The 20,027-nt window shown below is 46.2% G+C and overlaps 1 protein-coding gene across 2 annotated transcripts in view; it reads right to left on the bottom strand.

Annotated features, from left to right (window-relative positions):
- Positions 1-20,027, bottom strand: part of LOC139565734 (metallophosphoesterase domain-containing protein 1-like) — a 37,371-nt gene that overhangs the window by 7,306 nt on the left and 10,038 nt on the right. For both annotated transcript variants that reach the window (XM_071386242.1, XM_071386243.1), the window contains exon 4: positions 15,176-15,401. In XM_071386242.1, the coding sequence (XP_071242343.1) occupies positions 15,176-15,401 (226 nt within the window). The remainder of the gene's footprint in view (positions 1-15,175; positions 15,402-20,027) is intronic.

Below are 20,027 nucleotides of genomic sequence, written 5' to 3'. Positions count from 1 at the left end.
GAAGGGGGAGATGAGAAAGAATTAAGGGGCTATTGAGAGAGACATGGAGATGAAATGAGATAGAGATGAAGGGAATGAGAGAGAAAAGAGTGAGTTTGTACATTATGTAAATACTTGCATTTCTTCTTTCTGTTCCCACTTCCAACTTGTCTCAAGTTAAAAGTCTGGGATTTTCTACCATTACTGCAAAAATCACATGCTATACAGTATCTAGCATGCTAGCAGATACCCATACTACCCTACCAAGCAAAAAGGCAGGATCTGCTCATATCGTGGAACTGAGAATTTTTTATTTTATTTACCATGGTTTCACAGTAACTTATTGCAGTTACTCCTAATATGAACCCCATTTTCTCCAAAACACAATACAATCGATGCAGGATACTTGTCCACATAATTAAGCATGTATTTCATGTAGCAAAAATGACATTAACAAATTTTCAACCTAATTAGCAGTTACTGCCTTTTTGCTTGGTAGGGCAGCATAGACTTCCAGTCATTGCGCTAATGCTAGTTAGCATTGGATCGTGATACTACCACCAACTACCTTGATACTGGACACAGACATAAAAATGGTATCCACGAGTGTACCTGACTCTGAAAGTGCCCATGACTCTGAAAGTGTACCTGACTCTGAAAGTGTACCTGACTCTGAAAGTGCCCCTGACTCTGAAAGTGTACCTGACGCTGAAAGTGTACCTGACTCTGAAAGTATACCTGACTCTGAAAGTGCCCCTGACTCTGAAAGTGTACCTGACTCTGAAAGTGCCCCTGACTCTGAAAGTGCCCCTGACTCTGAAAGTGCCCTGACTCTGAAAGTGCCCTGACTCTGAAAGTGTACCTGACTCTGAAAGTGCCCCTGACTCTGAAAGTGCCCCTGACTCTGAAAGTGCCCCTGACTCTGAAAGTGCCCTGACTCTGAAAGTGCCCATGACTCTGAAAGTGTACCTGACTCTGAAAGTGTACCTGACTCTGAAAGTATACCTGACTCTGAAAGTGCCCCTGACTCTGAAAGTGTACCTGACTCTGAAAGTGCCCCTGACTCTGAACGTGCCCCTGACTCTGAAAGTGCCCTGACTCTGAAAGTGCACCTGACTCTGAAAGAGCACCTGACTCTGAAAGAGCACCTGACTCTGAACGTGTACCTGACTCTGAAAGTGCCCCTGACTCTGAAAGTGCCCCTGACTCTGAAAGTGTACCTGACTCTGAAAGTGCCCCTGACTCTGAAAGTGCCCCTGACTCTGAAAGTGTACCTGACTCTGAAAGTGCCCCTGACTCTGAAAGTGTACCTGACTCTGAAAGTGCCCCTGACTCTGAAAGTGCCCCTGACTCTGAAAGTGTACCTGACTCTGAAAGTGCCCCTGACTCTGAAAGTGCCCCTGACTCTGAAAGTGTACCTGACTCTGAAAGTGTACCTGACTCTGAAAGTGCCCCTGACTCTGAAAGTGCCCCTGACTCTGAAAGTGCCCCTGACGCTGAAAGTGTACCTGACTCTGAAAGTGTACCTGACTCTGAAAGTGTACCTGACTCTGAAAGTGTACCTGACTCTGAAAGTGCCCCTGACTGTTTTCTTTTATTAGGACATGGACCATATGAAATGTAACATGTCAGCAGTGTAACATGTTACATCCTTATCACAGTAGCAAAAGGAAGATACATCTCTTCTATATAAATAGGATTTGACTCTGAAAGTGCCCCTGACTTTGAAAGTGCCCCTGACTCTGAAAGTGCACCTGACTCTGAACGTGTACCTGACTCTGAAAGAGCACCTGACTCTGAACGTGTACCTGACTCTGAAAGTGCCCCTGACTCTGAAAGTGCCCCTGACTCTGAAAGTGCACTTGACTCTGAACGTGCCCCTGACTCTGAATGTGCCCCTGACTCTGAAAGTGCCCCTGACTCTGAAAGTGTACCTGACTCTGAAAGTGTACAGTGTACCTGACTCTGAAAGTGCCCCTGACTGTTTTCTTTTATTAGGACATGGACCATATGAAATGTAACATGTCAGCAGTGTAACATGTTACATCCTTATCACAGTAGCAAAAGGAAGATACATCTCTTCTATATAAATAGGATTTGACTCTGAAAGTGCCCCTGACTCTGAAAGTGCCCCTGACTCTGAAAGTGCACCTGACTCTGAAAGTGCACCTGACTCTGAAAGAGCACCTGACTCTGAACGTGTACCTGACTCTGAAAGTGCCCCTGACTCTGAAAGTGCACTTGACTCTGAACGTGCCCCTGACTCTGAAAGTGCCCCTGACTCTGAAAGTGCCCCTGACTCTGAAAGTGTACCTGACTCTGAAAGTGTACAGTGTACCTGACTCTGAAAGTGCCCCTGACTGTTTTCTTTTATTAGGACATGGACCATATGAAATGTAACATGTCAGCAGTGTAACATGTTACATCCTTATCACAGTAGCAAAAGGAAGATACATCTCTTCTATATAAATAGGATTTGACCAGGAAAGGGATTAGAATTGAACTAGCGTTTTTTTGGTGCAGTTAGGGAGGAGAATTGGGGACGTGCTCAGCATATTAAAGACTGTTAATACCCAAGGTTTGTTACGGATATGAAAAAAAAAGGAAACAGATGTTTGAGTTAGAGCGCTGGATCCCTAGGCGTCGTCTAGGGGCAAAGCAAAGCACACTGGGAAAAAAACAATAGCATCAAAATCACTACTTTCATTTGATGTAATTCTTTTCCCCCTTTCTTTTCTGAAGCGAGAGAGACTGACACACACATAGAGAGAGACAGAGAGAGAGAGACAGAGAGAGAGACATAGACAGAGACAGAGAGAGATGGAGACTGACAGAGACAGACAGCAAGAGACAGACAGCGAGAGAAAGAAAGCGAGAGACAGACAGCGAAAGACAGACAGCGAGAGACAAAGACAGAGAGATTGTGTCAGGTTTACCCAAAACACCACTTTACCAAACAGGGTAATATTATAGAAGGTTTGAAAACAAATAAGAGATCAGTCTCGCTCTTGGTAATGTGTGTGTGTAACTATTTCAGTGTGTGTGTGTGTGTGTATGTATTTGTTTCTCCATTCAGAAGCTTAATGATATCATTGGAGAAAGCCATGAATGATTAACGAATCAGGCAGTGCTGAGGGGCGTGAGGCGTTAACCACACACACACTTTGGTTAACTTCACAGTCGTTAGGAAGAAAAACAGCACGCCAGAAGAGGAATTTTAAATCTAAATCAGTTCCAGACTTATCCTGAGGTCTAGAGAGGAACAGGCTTGGTGAGAAATATAGAAAGAGAGACAAAAGAGAGAAAGAGAGGGAGATGGTTTTAGTGATGAGACAGAGGAAAAGAGAGCGGTAGAGAAAGGGAGGTAAAGAAAAACGGAGAGAGCACACAGAAGAGAGTGGTATCTATACAGTATAGAACAAGTCTGGGTTCTCTCTATATATCTTTTGACAAACAGTATGAAGAGACGCAGAATAGGAAGACGGAATAGATGCTGAGAGAGGGGGGCAACCAGAGAGACAGCTAATGAATGTGTGTATGCTATAGGAGTGTGTGTGTGTTCATTTCAAGTTTTCTATTTCTCAGAGAAGCTGAGTGGATGCAGTCACACCCCATCATCATCACCTCAGCTTGAGTTAATTAAGACAAACTGTCGACTTAATGACCCTAATAACAGCCTGGAAGGGCAGGAAAACACACAAACACTGAGTCACGACATACACTCTGCTTGTGTGCTCTTATTAGACTGTGTGTATGTGCGTGTACTGTATACGTGTATGAGTGTGTACAGTATGCACATCTGGGTAATACTAAAGGGGGTTGCTGTGCTGTCACTCGTCACTCCAAAGAGCTGAGATCTTCTTATTAAACTCCCTGACACCACTTGACGTGTGTCTCCGTACATGATCACCCCCCCCCCCCCCCCCCCCGCTAACCTCGTTAAGAGCCTGTTTCAATTAACAGTGTTCTGGGGTGGGAGAGGTCCGTTGGGACTCCACTGCTCAGATAGAGGTCAACAGAGCTGCTTAGAGATGCTATTAGCATCTTCCTGTTCTCATTTACTTATTCACTAGCCTGGGGGCTAGGTGGGCTAGTTCAAACACAGGCTACTGACTGTTAACACTACTTACTATTACAGGGTAATTACACACAAACAATACATTCTACTCTCAGGGAACTTTTCTCTGTCAGTATTAGATACTATTAAATACTACTAGGTACTCTATGTCCTCTGACTGTCTGATATCTCCCATTGTCCTCTTTGTTTAAGTCTACTCCATGAGCCAATGAGGAGCCATTTTAAAATGAGTCAGTTTAAGAAGCAGGACACTGCTTCTGTCCCATTCTCTCTATCGTACAGAATAGGATTAAAATCTTTCAATAGGACAGTTATAAATTAATTTACACACACACACACACACACACACACACACACACACACACACACACACACACACACACACACACACACACACACACACACACACACACACACACACACACACACACACACACACACACACGCTGGTACATGGAAGCATGAGAGTTTGACTCCAAGAAGACGTTATTTCATGTTACAGAGAAATACATTTCTTTCTCTTATCCATTATTAATCCCAACTCTAAACCTTTCTCAGCGCACACTATTCTCCCTCCCACACACAATGGTTAATGTACAGACTTTGATGTTTAATCACGACTACCACACACACAAGCCAGATTGATCCTCACAGCAGGACTACTGAGACAGAGGGAGGGATGTAGGGAGAGAGAAGGGGAAGGAGAAGGAGAGGGACAGGGAGAAGAAGAGGGACACCGACACTGATGCAGAGAGAGAAGGAGATTGAAAGAGAGAGAAAGAAAGGGAGTGGGATAGAGGGGAAATAAGAGATGGGGAAGGAGAGAGAGAATGCTGAAAGGCAGAGTACTGTATATCTGACTGACAGTATGGAGGATAAGAAATGTGACAGGGCCCAGCCCAGTCTGCAGTAACCGAAAGGTAGCTGGTACGAATCAGCCGTTCTGCCCTGGAGCAAGGCTGTTAACCCCCGATGATGTCTATTAAAGGCAGGCCCCTACACCTCTTTGATTCAGAGGTTGGGTTAAATGTGGGAGACACATTTCAGTTGAATGCATTCAGTTGTGCAACTGACTAGGTATCCCCCCTTTCCCTGTGTGAGCTACAGAACAGTCCTTACTTCAACACCCCCGTACGCTCCCGTTCTTCCCGTCACCATCTTGTCCTTATTTAATCTTTCATTCTCCATCTTCATTTTATCTATCCACGTACCATAACTCAACCCATCTATTCCTCTTATATTTCTGTCATCTAGTGAGCCCACTCTCTCCCTCCCTCTCTTCCTGTCTAATCTCACCTCTCCACCTCTTTACCTCTACCTGCCCCCATCCCCACTTCCCCTCTCTCTGTGGAGAGGCAGATTGGGGACATATTGGCCCTCAGCATGACTTATGTAACACCCAGCAGGTTCAGGAGGAACCGAGGAGCACCGGGCTGACACACACACACACACGCTCAAAATTCGGAAAGAAATATGAACACACACAAGCCACCGAAACAGGGAAACTGTATCAGTAAATGTTGACCCACGGGAAATCAAGCAATGCTGTTTTGTAGTCAGTCTCTACACCCATCTTTCCCTCTCTCAGCGCCTGTGTGTGTCTGTAATGGTTTAATTGCAGGCGACCGGTGAGCGCGGTAGTGGTCTAAGCACTGGGTGGGTGGAAGGTTAGGTGACGGACTACCACCGAGCTCTCATCCACTAAACACAGTACAGTCACTGAGCTACACCAGTCAATGTCTGGCCCCGAAGCTGACACACACACACACTGACACACAAACACACACCTGCACAACTTCCTCTGAGCTGATATACACGTTTTGATATACACAGACACACCCCTATACAGCAGTAGTCTCAGAGTTTCCAACCGTCCTGGTGAAACTGGAGCAGACCAAGGTGGCGTCGTAGAGCCCATCTGTGACAGAGTGCAGGGAGATCTGCCCACACACACACACACACACACACACACACACACACACACACACACACACACACACACACACACACACACACACACACACACACACACACACACACACACACACACACACACACACACACACCAAGCCTCATCAACAAAACAGTGATGGGTACAGAGACACTTGTCTTGTGTGAAGTCTGAAAGGCCTGGTGCTCTGGACCAGTAGCAGTCAGCCTCCTCACAGCTGTGCTCATTCACAGCTTCACACTCAGCAGCAGCAGCAGCAGCACACAACCCAAGAACCCCCACCACCTTCAATGTCAGGTTTAAAGCCAGACGTGTTCTTATAGGGTTTTCTCAGAGGAGAGCATATCTTCTGTCAATAAAACCTCATCTTTATTAAACTAGCAGCACACAACAATATTATACAGCTGTGAAGCTGCCTGTACATTTCCTCTCCAAAATCTAAATTTCTTTGTCAAATCAAGCTGGTTTCATCCATTCCCACAGCGAGCCCCATCAATGAAGAGCAGCTGCTGTCTAAACCAACCACTAACCCCTACCTCCCCCCATAAATCCCAGAGCTCCCACCTGTGTTTGTCACCCCTCCCTCCCTCCCTCCCTCCCATGTCTACTCCTCCACTGTGTCATTAATTCTGCTTGTTTGGTGAAATGCTGAAACATTGTTCCCACCGCCCCTTGTTGATCACATACTCACATGCACAAACACATGCACAAACACATGCACAAACACACACACACACACACACACACACACACACACACACACACACACACACACACACACACACACACACACACACACACACACACACACACACACACACACACACACACACACACACACCTGGCAGGTCTCTGTCTCCCTATAGACTGATGTTTCCCACATTTAATAAAATGCAGGCAGACTTGCTCTAAAGAGGAACGATGAGGGATGGAGGGAATTAGGAGAGGAGAGGAAAACATAGGGGGAAGAGAAATATATTGTATACTGTCGGGAGAACGAGACGAATAGACAAAGACAAAAAAGAGAACAATGAATTAGAAATGGAAAAAAAGAGTGATACAGATGTACCACCAGATAGATAAAAAAAGAAAAACGAGACAGACAGACAGACAGACAGAGAGAGAGAGAGAGAGAGAGAGAGAGGGAGAGAGAGAGAGAGAGAGAGAGAGAGAGAGAGCGCAACAGAGGGACTGATGCGTAGGGTTAGTGACAGATGAATAGATGTGTCTCTTGTTCCTGCTCTCCTCTCTTCCTCTGTCCCTCTCTTCCTCTCCCTCTCTCCTGCCTGCTGCTCTTCCTCTGTAATCAAGTTGGATGTCAGGAAAGACAAACGCATCCCTGCCCTCCCTCGCTTTCCTCTCCTCCATGCCTCTCCCCCCCTCCCTTTCTTAGAAACAGTTAGAAAAGTACGGATCAGCAGAAACCAGTCAGAATCTCAGAGGAAACCGTGTTTGATCAGGGACTGAGCCTCTCACACACGTCTCTCCTATACCTGTGCTATAGCTTACGCAGCTTACGCTTCACAATTGTACATCTGCCCACACGTCAAATCTACATCAGTGACATGCATTAAAGTGGGACATAGGAAAGACTACTAGTAGTTAAACAGACACATGACTTTGAAGGAACTTCGGGCTACACAACAGAATATGACATCTGGGTCGTTCACTATCGTATTATCACTAATATTTCTGGTGTTTTACATCGCACCATAAAGCAGCAAGGGAAGCTCTGAAACTAAATCAGGCTAAAAGCATTTCTTCCCGTATTAACCTGAGAGAATGGGGAGGAAGGAACACTTTTATTGACAATGTTTCAGCAATTTACTGCCCTTTTTCAAAATAAGAATTTTAACCATGAATTTATAAGTTACAATACAGTTGCCAATACAATCTCAAGCAATATGCAGTAAACATAATTATATCACCCTCTCTACCTAATCAATAGACTGCTCACAAGGTTCCAATATTAAGACACGTAGTCACACTATGACACGCCTGTCATGGATCCCTATGAAATGCACTGTCAGGAATAGATACTGTGCATGGTCATGACATGCTCTTGTGAGTTTCTCCAGATTCTGTAGCCAAGTACCCCGAACAAAGACCCTCCCCTCCTCGCTCCCCTTCCTCTCCTCCCCCTATCCCTGGCTGGGTAGTGCGAGGTACTGAGAGATGACAAATCTGCTGGGTAATGACAGACGACTTCATGCCCAGCGATAATGAGCTCCCGTCGGACGCTGCTCTCACAGGATGCTCAGAGACACGTTGCACTAACTTTGCCGCTAGGGTGGGGGGGATTTGATGTGGACGTACACATGCCACATGCCGCCACCTACGTCTTCTCGCAAAGTGGATACACTTGAAAGAAAGTGTAAAAGAGAGAAAGGAAGGAGAGAATGAGAGAAGAAGAGAAACATGGGGAAAAAAGAGAGATTGACAGACAAACAGACAGAGAGTAAGAATGGCAGACAAAGAAAGACTAAGAGGATGAGGAAGTGAGTCTCTCTGTGGATGTACATGTGTGTGTGTGTTCAATGTGTGTGTTTGTCAGCAGCGTGTGTGTGTGGAGAAGTAGGGGTGTAGGCAGCGCCTGCTTCCAACATCCTGTAAGCCTCCCTTGTTGCAGCAGGTGGAAGAAAGCTGCAGCAGCCCAGTGTGTGTGTGTGTGTGTGTGATGAGAGCAGGTGGGTGAGAACTGTGTCATATGGAGGTGCCTGGAGCGGCACTGGAGAGAGGGGTCCAAACCCTGCTAGCTTCGGGGGGGGGGGGGGTACGAGGACAGAGGAGGGCCAAGAAAGAAAGAGGGGAGGGGGCAGTGAGAGGAACAGAATACACCCAAATATGCCAGCAAGGTTCCCCTTGAAGATGTGTCTGTGCGATGACCCACCTAATGCTTAAAGTAGTGATGTTGTTTCAAGCCAGCGCTCATGATGTTAAAGCCATGAGTTGACCTCCCATTTGGTTAACACTGATCTGGGTCAACATGGTCATAAAGGTCCAACGCACACTAGCCACTTTGAAGTAAGCTGCAGGTTGAGTAGAAGATCAGACATCTCTAGCCTCTTGTACTTGACACTAGCCCTCCTACACGTTCTCCTGTGTCCATACCTTCCCATACACCCATCATCCACGGTCTAGTCTGACTCCATTCCAAACACACCTCTGTAGAGTGTCACAGGCAGACAACAGGTCTTTGCAGTATTTTGATTCCCATGGTTGAGCCTAGACTGCTGGCTGCCTGCTTGTCTCATTTCCAGTTCCCTAATAACAGACGTGGCGCTAGGCGCTAACCCTGTTAGCGTAGAACATAATGCATTCCCATTTAAATAGCATTTAGAAGCGCTAGGGAAGCACATTTGTCCCTTCCTGTTCTAAATAATGACCAATTACCATGGAGGAAGAGGTGGCTTCACAGGGGAGGAGTGACAGTCGAAACGACAGTGGGGAAGACAGGGAAGAGTGGAGAGATGGGGGAGGGGCTTTCCTTTTTAATTGATGGCAGATCTCAATGTGACGCGTATCTTTTTCTTCTTCTTATGATTCTGCAGAGGGGGGGGGGGGGGGGGGGGGGGGAGGGGAGGTGAGAAAAAGAGGGAAAGAGCGAGAGAGAAAGAGGGTGAGAGAAAGAGAGAGGGACTAGCATGTGTCTAAGCTGTGTTTGTCTTGGAGGGATAATGTGCGTTAGCTTCATCCACTACAGTCTAATTCTGTCCAGAAAAGCTGTTGGACTTCTTTCCCCCCCCCTCCTTCAGAGTGATAGTTGCCTTGGCAACCGTGGCAAATCTTCCCTTTGTCAAACAGATGTCCCATTTGGTTGGAAATTAGAATGTGTAAAAACCCACGAGACACAAATTATTTCAAAGTTCTCCGGTGGACAGAGGGAGAGAGAAGAACAGGAAAGAAAGGAAAAGAAAAAGGAGGGCCTTCTACTGTTACTCCCTCCCATCCACCAGTCTCCTGTGCATAAGGAAACACACTGATTTGCCAAAGATGGAGGTTGGTGGGATGGTGCAGGGTGGGGTGAAAATATGGCAGATGGGGGTGAAGAGGGACCCCTGTTCTGAACCAGTTCTGGGCATCATGGCAGCACGCGTGCCAGCACAGCAGAAGGGTCTGATATGGAGGACAGAGACACCCTAAGGGGGAAGAAATCACCCCACACACTCACAGCATCATACAACCCCACTCACACCCCTGATCCCTTTTGGACGAGCATTCCTGGTCCTCTAGACTGGTTCTGACTATGTGGTCTAATTGTGGTCAACAAGGACACTGACCAGTGACTGCTCACTGCCTGACCCGACTGAGACCGCAAGGGAGAAACTATACGCTGAGAACAACACTATATCTGTGTCTGTGTGTGTGTGTGTGTGTGTGTGTGTGTGTGTGTGTGTGTGTGAGAGCAAGAAACAGAGAGAAGAGGGTGGAACATATGGACAGAATCACTTTAATTCAGAATTAATATGAAGCCCACATGCCTTGGAGAGGGGAAGCATTTGTGTGTAATCAAGGAGAATGGCCTACAGCACCACACACACACACACACACACACACACACACACACACACACACACACACACACACACACACACACACACACACACACACACACACACACACACACACACACAAAGTCTTTCCTCTTGAGGCCATTTAACAGGTAATTTAAAGAGAAATCCCTACAGGGAAACGACACAGGGAAACGAAACGTCTTCTCCTCCTCTCCTTCCTTGTTCATCCTCTCTCTCTCTCCCTCCCTTCATAACACCTCACCATAACAGTGTGTTTACTCACCTGCAGGGACAGAGACTGACAGCACTTAGAGAAAGAGAACGAGAATGGAGGAAAGAGATTAAAGAACAAAGAGAATCTACGGAGGGGGGAAAGTGACAAGTGTTGAAGTAGGCCATTTTCTCTCCCTTTTCCCCTCCAAACCTTAAGTGGCCGTTTATTACTACTCAGTGTTCATCACAGGGTACCTCACTGTCCCACTTGGGGAATACACCTCAACCACTGGAAACAGGCGATGTGGAGGAACAAGAGAGAAAGAAGAAAGAGGGAGAGAGAAGGAGGGGTAGAGCACAGGGCTCCAGGGTTTTGGGACAGTCTCTGAGCACATCAGATGTTAATTTAGCAAGGACCCTGGTGAGCAGCCCTACAAAAGCAACACCCACCACAAGACACTACTGTAGCTAGCTAGCTCACACAGGGAAGGACGATCCCTCCCTCCCTCCCTCGTTATATCCTGTAAGAGATGTTCAGCAGTAACAGCTAGAACTCTTAGACAAACTCCAAAGAGGTCAAATTACCTTCATCATTTCTACATCATTAGAGTCATTATATAAAACCCCTGGAGTATTCTGTCCCTCTCTCCCTCTGCCACTCTCCACCCCTCCTCTCAGTCTACATCAAAACACCTGTTAATTAAAAACACAGAGAAAGAGGAGAGATCTCTCCTTCTTTCCATCCCCCCTTCATCAGAGAAGTTTTCAAAACAGGGGGAGCAGGTATTCTGTCCCTCACCATGAATCAAAGAGAGGAGAGGGGGAGGAAGAGGGGGAGGAAGAGGAGAAGACTCTCTTCATCTCTTTAGTTTTTCTGATGAGCTTTCTTAATTGGGCCACTATAGAAAGAAGTGAAATCCTAAATAATTAAAAAATCTAATTAAAGAGTCTTTTGCATCTCCGTGCTTAATTATTCCGTGCGGAGAGCAGTGGGGAGCGATACATTTCTCCCTTTTTCATTTAAAAAAAAATGTCTCCTCATCCCACCACTCCCCCATCAATAAACAGTTCCTGATTTCACTCCTCTGTCCTCCCCCTCTCTCTCTCCCGCCGCTCTTCAGATGTGTGTGTGTGTGTGTGGTGTGTGCCGTCCTTAGAGACTGTCATTATGAACACTTAGAGAAAGTTAACCCATTAGTTAATTCCACAGAGAGGGCCGCTATAAGGCCTCTGTTACTCTCTCCATCCCCCTTTCTCGCGCTCCTTTCTCTATTCCTGCTTCTCAATCTCTCCATCTCTTTCTTTACCCCATTCTCTTACCTTCTTTCTACACCCTCTCCCTTTTACTATCTCTTCTCTGTAATAATATTCCTATCACCCTACTATATCTCTCTCTCAAGAGAAAACCAGTGAAGAGAGAGTGAAATACTGTGAGGATCTATGTCGAACTAAAGCTGTAGAAAGAACATGTTTAAAAGAACATGTTTAACTACAAGGTGATCATTCATTGTTCCGTCCATGAGCAAGGTGAGGACGACACAGTTGTGTTGATGATAACTGAATCACAATTCAATTCATTGTTTAAGGGATTGGTTTACGATGAATTGAATCAGGCCCACACAGTCTCTGCTAATCATTTAAATAGGCTACATCATTTATAGTTCACTTCTTGGCTATACCAGTAGGGCGCACGCACACACACACACACACACACACACACACACACACACACACACACACACACACACACACACACACACACACACACACACACACACCACAGTGTTGTGATCTCCTTAATTAGCCATGTGATTAGCTACATTGGAAGTCTGCAGTGAAGCGAGGAGCTCTCTCTCCCCCGTGTAAAGCAAAACATGTGTTCCCGAGACCTCATACATTCTGACACACACACACACAGCTGTAGACTACACTAATGCTGCCACCTCTGCCCTCTCAGACACACTCAAAATAGAAGGCCTAAAATCCCAAACACAGTTGAGCAGGTCTACATTAAAACTTCCCTCACTCGTTCCACTTTGTCCTCCTTCTCCCCGTTTCCCTCGCTCCGCTGTGTTTCTGTGCTTGTGCGTTGTGTAGTGGATTCTCTGCCTCGTTTGGGCTTTGAAAAGACGACTACTGTGGCTAATTCCCATGCCTCCCATGCTACTGTTAGACTATGGTTTGGGGCTCTACTGTTCTGCCTCCATCACACACACACACACACACACACACATCTTCCATTCTGTCTCGCCGTCCCTTTAGCTCCGAGACGCGGGGTGGCTTTGCGATACGCCCATGACAAATGACTTGTAAACTTGCATTACTGTCAGAACAGGAACAGAGGCACACACACACACACACACACACACACACACACACACACACACACACACACACACACACACACAACTGCTCCCCCATGCTGTCCTTTTGATTCCACATTTCAGAGAATGACAAATTGTTAGGATTTGGGTAGGATGCAGCATGCTATGCTCGGATCTAATTTTGTCTGGAGACTGGGGGGTAGGGATAGGGATGGTGGAGCTGTGAGTGTGTGTGTGTGTGTGTGTGTGTGTGTGTGTGTGTGTGTGTGTGTGTGTGTGTGTGTGTGTGACAGAGACTAGGGACGGACAAGAAAGCACCGTGCTGCGAGCAACCTGCCATCAGAGCCCCACGAGGAGAGAGGGACGGGTGAAGGGATAGAAAAGAGAACGAGTGATTGAAGGATGACAGAACAGAAGTAAAGACGGATGGAGGGATGGGGAGAAGGAGAGATATGGGTTGGGAGCAGGGCTAGGTGGAATAGTGATGGCTGAGGGGATTGAGGGAGAAGAATGGAGGAAATGAGACAGGGAGATAAGGGGAAGAAGGGAGATGGAGGGAGGGTGAGAGCGGAGCAGAGGGGAGAGTGACTGGAGCAGAGGGGAGAGTGACTGGAGCATAGGGGAGAGTGACTGGAGCAGAGGGGAGAGTGACTGTGCTGTTACAGTTCATTCAGGCCAGACGACTCGTCAGGGCAGGAGACACAGACAGACAGAAAGGGTTCTCTCCTCCCACCACCCCAAGGCTACAGTACAGGCTGGCCACGGGCCATAAAGCAGTGCCAGCCTGGCATCGCCATGGAGACAGGACTGGAGAGGGTAAAGCAGGCGCTGTCCCACTGCTCCTGACAGAGATTAGAGATAGAAAGAGACATCCTCGTTCCCCCGCGTTCCCCTGTGCTCCCCACTGCCGAGCCAGCGACATGTGGAGCGCACGGACAGACAGGTGGATTGAGGGAGAGGGGGAGGGATGAAGAGAGGTAGAGCGATAGAGGAGTAGACAGATGGATTGAGGGAGGGATGAGGAGAGGTAGAGAGATAGAGGAGCAGACAAGTGGATTGAGGGAGAGGGAGGGATGAGGAGAGGTAGAGAGATAGAGGAACAGACAGGTGGATTGAGGGAGGGAGGGATGATGAGAGGTAGAGAGATAGAGGAGCAGACAGGTGGATTGAGGGAGAGAGAGGGATGAGGAGAGGTAGAGAGATAGAGGAGCAGACAGGTGGATTGAGGGAGAGGGAGGGATGAGGAGAGGTAGAGATAGAGGAGCAGACAGTGTGGAGAGGGGAACACACGGAGCCTCCAGCTGGAGTCCCTCTGTGCTGGAGGAACAGAGCCTCGGGCTGCTGCAACACACCCACCCACCCACACACACCCATACACACCCACACACACCCACACACACACACACACACACACACACACACACACACACACACACACACACACACACACACACACACACACACACACACAGGCACGCTAACACACACACACACACACCATTTCATCTGCCTTCTGTAGCAAGCCTACTGCACCAGCCAAGCCCAGCCGGTGTTACTGAATTGAAGCTGTGTACACCATTCTTCCTCTCACACCCTCTGTCTTCAGTTCTCTCCCGCTTCATTTCTCATTCACTCTCTCTCTCTCCCTCCTTCTTCCACTCTCTCTGTCCCTCCCTCCCTCTCCCCTTCTCTCTTTCTTCCTCTCTCTCTCCCTCTCCATTCTCTCTCACCCCTTCTCACTATCTCAACACACCTCAGGCATCTCTCCATAGCGGCTATTCCTCTAACTCAAGGGACCCCACTATCTCAGCAAACCAATTACCTAGCATTGGGGGCCCCACACGCACACCCCTCCCAGTGCGTACCTCTGGGGCCACTCACCAAAAACACATGGACTCACCAAAAACACAGCATCATGGAGCATTGGTCACACACACACACACACACACACACACACACACACACACACACACACACACACACACACACACACACACACACACACAGTGGAGAGGAAGGACAAAGTGGTTATGAGAGAAGATTGATAGATAGAAATAGATGAAGTAGTAGGAGTGTTGTCAACTATCAGGTATACTGCAGTTACAGAGTCACCCACCAGGGGGAGCCATAGATGCGGAAGCCGCGTACGGTGACCTCTGAGTCCTGCAGGTAGATACAGTTGGTGAGCAGGGACTGAACGTTCTCGTAGTTCTCTGGTTTCAACTTGGAGGCTGATGGGAAGTAGTAGAAGTCCTGCTTGATCAGGTCAGCCATGAACTCCTGGTCAAAGGTCAACTCATGGTTCCCCGCAATCACTATCTTTATGTCGTAGGGCAAGGTGCCTGGGAGGGAGAGGAGAGAAAGGAGAAAATGGACCATCAGGTCAAAAGTAGTCCACACCCATTCAACAAACTTCTACAGGTGCAACAGAGTACAAAAATCCAATGGAAAAAGATAATTAATTGATACGGAGTGTCTTTATTTTTGTCTCGTCTGTCATGAGTCGTACTAGCTCCGATCCATCTTAGTTGCAATGGTGTCAACAATCATATTTGTTTTGTTCGTTTTCACAAAGACATCTCTCATCTGACAGTCACAGTTCCATTAATCACAGGTAACAAAGGAATAGGAAAGGAAATATTTCAGGGAACTTTCAATACAGTTATTTCATTATTTTGCATTTTAGGAATATAGTAATTGTTTTGATTTTAGGAATATTATAAATAAAAGGATTTTAGAACTATAGTAAATATCAAACATATTCTATTAGAATAACCATTTTCTACATGAGCCATTGCTAGCATATCTTTATCATAGAATGGACCCTTCATCCAAACCCAGTCAATAATCATGTACTGTAACTCTTCCTCCTCCTCCTCCTCTTATTGTCTATTCAGAGATGTGCACAGTGGGGACAGTCCATCGATCCGCGCTGCCTGTCCAACACTGTGGCAGGCCAACACACACATCTACATATCCCCTAATGTTTTCAAAGGGTTGATGAAAAAACCTTGTGAAAACCATGACAAATCTGGGGTCTTCTTTGTCTACGAGACGTGAGATGCATCGGCGTTTGTCAGGTAGCACGGTTGATGGAGACTTCAATCACTGCGTTTCTTGACAATTACTGTGAGAACGATGTGGCATGCTGTGTGTGTGTGTGTACGTGTGTCATGCTGCTGAAAAGGAGTAATTAAACTCAGCTTTAAGAGAGGCTGACAACTCAAGAGACGGCTCTGTCACAACAGCCAGTCAGAGAACAGTGACAGCATCCAGAGAGACAGAAGGGGGGATCCTTGAGTGGGAAAGAGGAAGAACTAGCTAGGCTGGATGTAACACATTTTTTTCTTGCATGTAAACTTTATTTATTGGGTTATTGTACAGATAGACATAATGGCAATAAACTGTATGGACCTTGATTTGAGTATTTCTTACTCATAGAAAAAACAAAATAACCTAAACCATAAGAATGAACTTACATCATGATTTTTGCACCTGAAAACAAAGGCAAGTTTACATACTGGCATGATTTAACAGCAAAAAAAAGATGTGGCCTACAGTACACATCACAAAGAAGGGTCACAACTCACTTGTAACAATCATATAATTAGAATGATTATTTTTCTATGGTTCCAATAAATGGTCACAATGTGCAGCCAGAGAAATAGTGGAATGTGTACAGTACCATTCCAGTGTTCCACTTTTCAGAGAAATAGCACAATGCCTTTAGTATCTATCTTCATCCTTTACTGACAGACAACCCAAGTGCCTTATCCAGCCAATAAAAACTAAATCCTGAAAAAAGTTAACTCTTCATAACAGAGCCCCCCCACCTCCCACCACCAACATGGACTGGCCGGTATTCACACTTCAACTCAAGAGAGAAGTGGCATCAGTCCAGCCTGAGAAATCAACCCTCTGCATCATCCAGCTGACCCTGAAAAAGGTGTTCAGGGGCACGTGGCATTTTGCAGCGAGGAAGAACCATCTCACAGATCTACATGACGGCATGGTTGGCTCCATCTCACAGATCTAGACAAATCGTCAGCTCCATTAAGGAATGATGTAGATGCCTATCAGAGGAGCAGGGTCTTCTTGTTCAGATTCCAACATGGTAGTTTGGCATGGAACGCCGCCTCAGTTTTGTAAAAGAAGTGAGGGAAGAGAAGGAAGTATACTCATGGACTTTCTTTTAAAGAAGAACTTGTGTCCAGACACCTTCCGGAGGCTTTGAGACGCCAAGACCTGCAGCCAGGAGGCTGTTAGGAGCTTCAGTTCATCTGATGACTTAAAGGGACATTTCATGTTCATCCACCCCAACGTCAACATATGTGAAAATGGCGTGTTTCTATGTTTTGTGTACATCTTCGGTGTGCATGGTGTGATTTGAACCAATTATGAGTAGGCATGGCCAACTAATTGGTGGATGTCGTCATTAGAAACATTTATCTTCCTCAATGTTTTTTTTACTAGAAAATGCACAATTTTTTCATATGTTGATGTTGTTGGTGGTGCTGGAGATGATGAATGTTGAAATGTCCTTTTCAAGAAGATAAGCCTGCAGATACCCCTGGAGCAAGGACAACAGCAGAAGTTGGAACTCACAGAACACTACAAGCCTGATGTCCCATTTGCAGATGATCAGATAGAGGCTGTTAAATAGCCCAGGTTAAAGACATCAGGGATTTGGAGCTTCTTCACAGCAGTGGCCAAAGCATTTAATTGCACCCCTGTGGCCAAGGACTGAGGCAACACCTAGAGTGTCATCGTTTCCTATTTGTCCTACTTCCATTTCCTCTGCCGCCTTTTCTTGAAACTTTTGAAATGAAGGACCTCTTAACAAAAAACACTGACCCAGTATATAAATTCAATTATGTCCGTTACCCTAGAGAGGATGTGACCGGATAAAATCCATCAAATACGTTCACTGGCCCTCAGTTAGGAGTGGAATTAGGTTGACTGGAGTGAAGCATACCTCGTTCAATAAACACGCCCCCGCATCCACCTCCATTAATTCAAGTTTTATGGGTGACATTTTAAAATCATGTTTGGTGAAAGGCTGAATCTGCATATTGTATGACTAGGATTATGGCCAGGAGCGTTTCCTGACTACATGACCTTACCGGGAAAAACTCCTGGTCCTATGTACTTTATGAACACCACCAGTGATCAAAACATTGTGTTCTTCCAATGAAAGCAGGCCGTGCTTGTCTCTCTTTATCAAACATAATCTACATACAGGCACAGTGGAACAATGCATCAACGCTCAAATCACCATTCCACAATACAGTCACTCTCCCACATCCACAAAGCACACACGTTGGACACAATAACTCACTCAAACACAAAACTCCATGAAGAAAGATGAACGTGATGCTTTTGGAAAAGAGAAAGGAAGGTAAGAGAGAGACGACAGAGAGTGTGAGAGAGAAAGAAAGAGGCAGAGACTAATCCAAATATGCAGCCAGCGGAGCACTGTCTGCTGCTGTTAGCAACCATCTTTTCCAAACTTTTGTCTTAGATTTCAAAAGCCGCTTTCAAGCAACAAATAGTTTAAATTTCCCTGTGAATCACCCACACAAAGCAGCCAGCCTTCTCTGTGTTTCAGTTCAAAAGTAATCAAATAAAAACACATGTACACACACACACACAGTAAAACACACTCAAAAACACGCACAACACTTCTGTCTAAGTCTAAAGCTTGTCTAAGCAGCCCTGCACTACATTCTCCTCCCAAAAGACACAGAGGCGCTCTCTCTCAATCCCTCCCTCATCCCTCTCATTTCATCCCTCACTGTCCAGTGTTTGTGTGTGTGTGTGTGGTTTAATACAGACCCAGTGCTAACAGGGTTAGTTAAGGGGAGTGATCTGCTGTCTGAAGGGACCTGTGCTTGACTAGATACAGTGGAATGTGCTCTATACTGGCCTTTACAATAACCCCCAAATCCTCAATATCCTAGAAGCCGAGGAGGGCGGTTAGTCTGTGTGTCTGTGTGTGAAGCTTCCGGCGCTCCAGCCACCATTGTTCCGGTGTTCCGATGGGTGGTCCTTGCCCTTTGAAGAGGAAAATCCCTGTTTTGACCAAATCCATGGCATGTCGAGGGGGATTACTGCCCTTTGTGTGTGTGTCTGTGTGTGTGTCTGTGTGTGTGTGGGTACACGTGTTTGTGTACACACGTCCAACTTGTTCTAGCTGCCCATCGACATAACAGTGTATCTACCAGTACTTACTAATAATGTCTCCTGCACATTCAATCAAGTCATTCTATGCCATAACAGCCTAGTTGCATTGGTCTGTCTACAGAAGCAATAACTACTGTTTATAAGAAGACATGTTGAGACTCAACCTGGTTAAGCATTACAATGCCCATTCAGTGTGTGTGTGTGTCTAATCCCTCCCACCTGAACATGAAGCCATGAGGCAAATACACTCTCCTGTTTAAACACCACCCACACACCGCAGTGGCACATACACAATCGAAAAAACACACAAAAACACAAGCGACTAAGCAAGCAACGCATCCAAAACACACACTCTGCCCTCACACAGTACATCCCAGTAATCACACACACACACACATTTCATTTGCACCCGCAACCTAAACGCAAATCCGACAAAGACGGTAACACCATCTCCGGTCTAGTAGGTGGTCTCTGTCGTTCCTCTCACTCTCTCTCTTCATCTCTCGTTTCAGTCTTTCTCTCTTGCTGTTCCACTTCCATACCAAGCCTAGCACATACAGAAGACACAGCATCAAAATAGCAGCCTGTCCTGTTCTTTGTCACACAATGTCACATCAATATTCATCTACTGAAAAGGGTGATGAGTCAGAATACAGCCAGACAGAGATACCCCACTGGGCACGCATTACGCTGAACTCAAAAGTGAGTTTTTTTTCTTATTAGCTCCGACCTTGCTGATAACTACTTTATTGAAGAAAAATATACTTACTATGACTGAGATATGT

Source organism: Salvelinus alpinus, chromosome 37, assembly GCF_045679555.1.
Source record: "Salvelinus alpinus chromosome 37, SLU_Salpinus.1, whole genome shotgun sequence".
Lineage (NCBI taxonomy): Eukaryota > Metazoa > Chordata > Actinopteri > Salmoniformes > Salmonidae > Salvelinus > Salvelinus alpinus.
The sequence above is the reverse complement of the archived record's forward strand: the minus strand, read 5'-3'. Positions and strand labels throughout refer to the sequence as shown.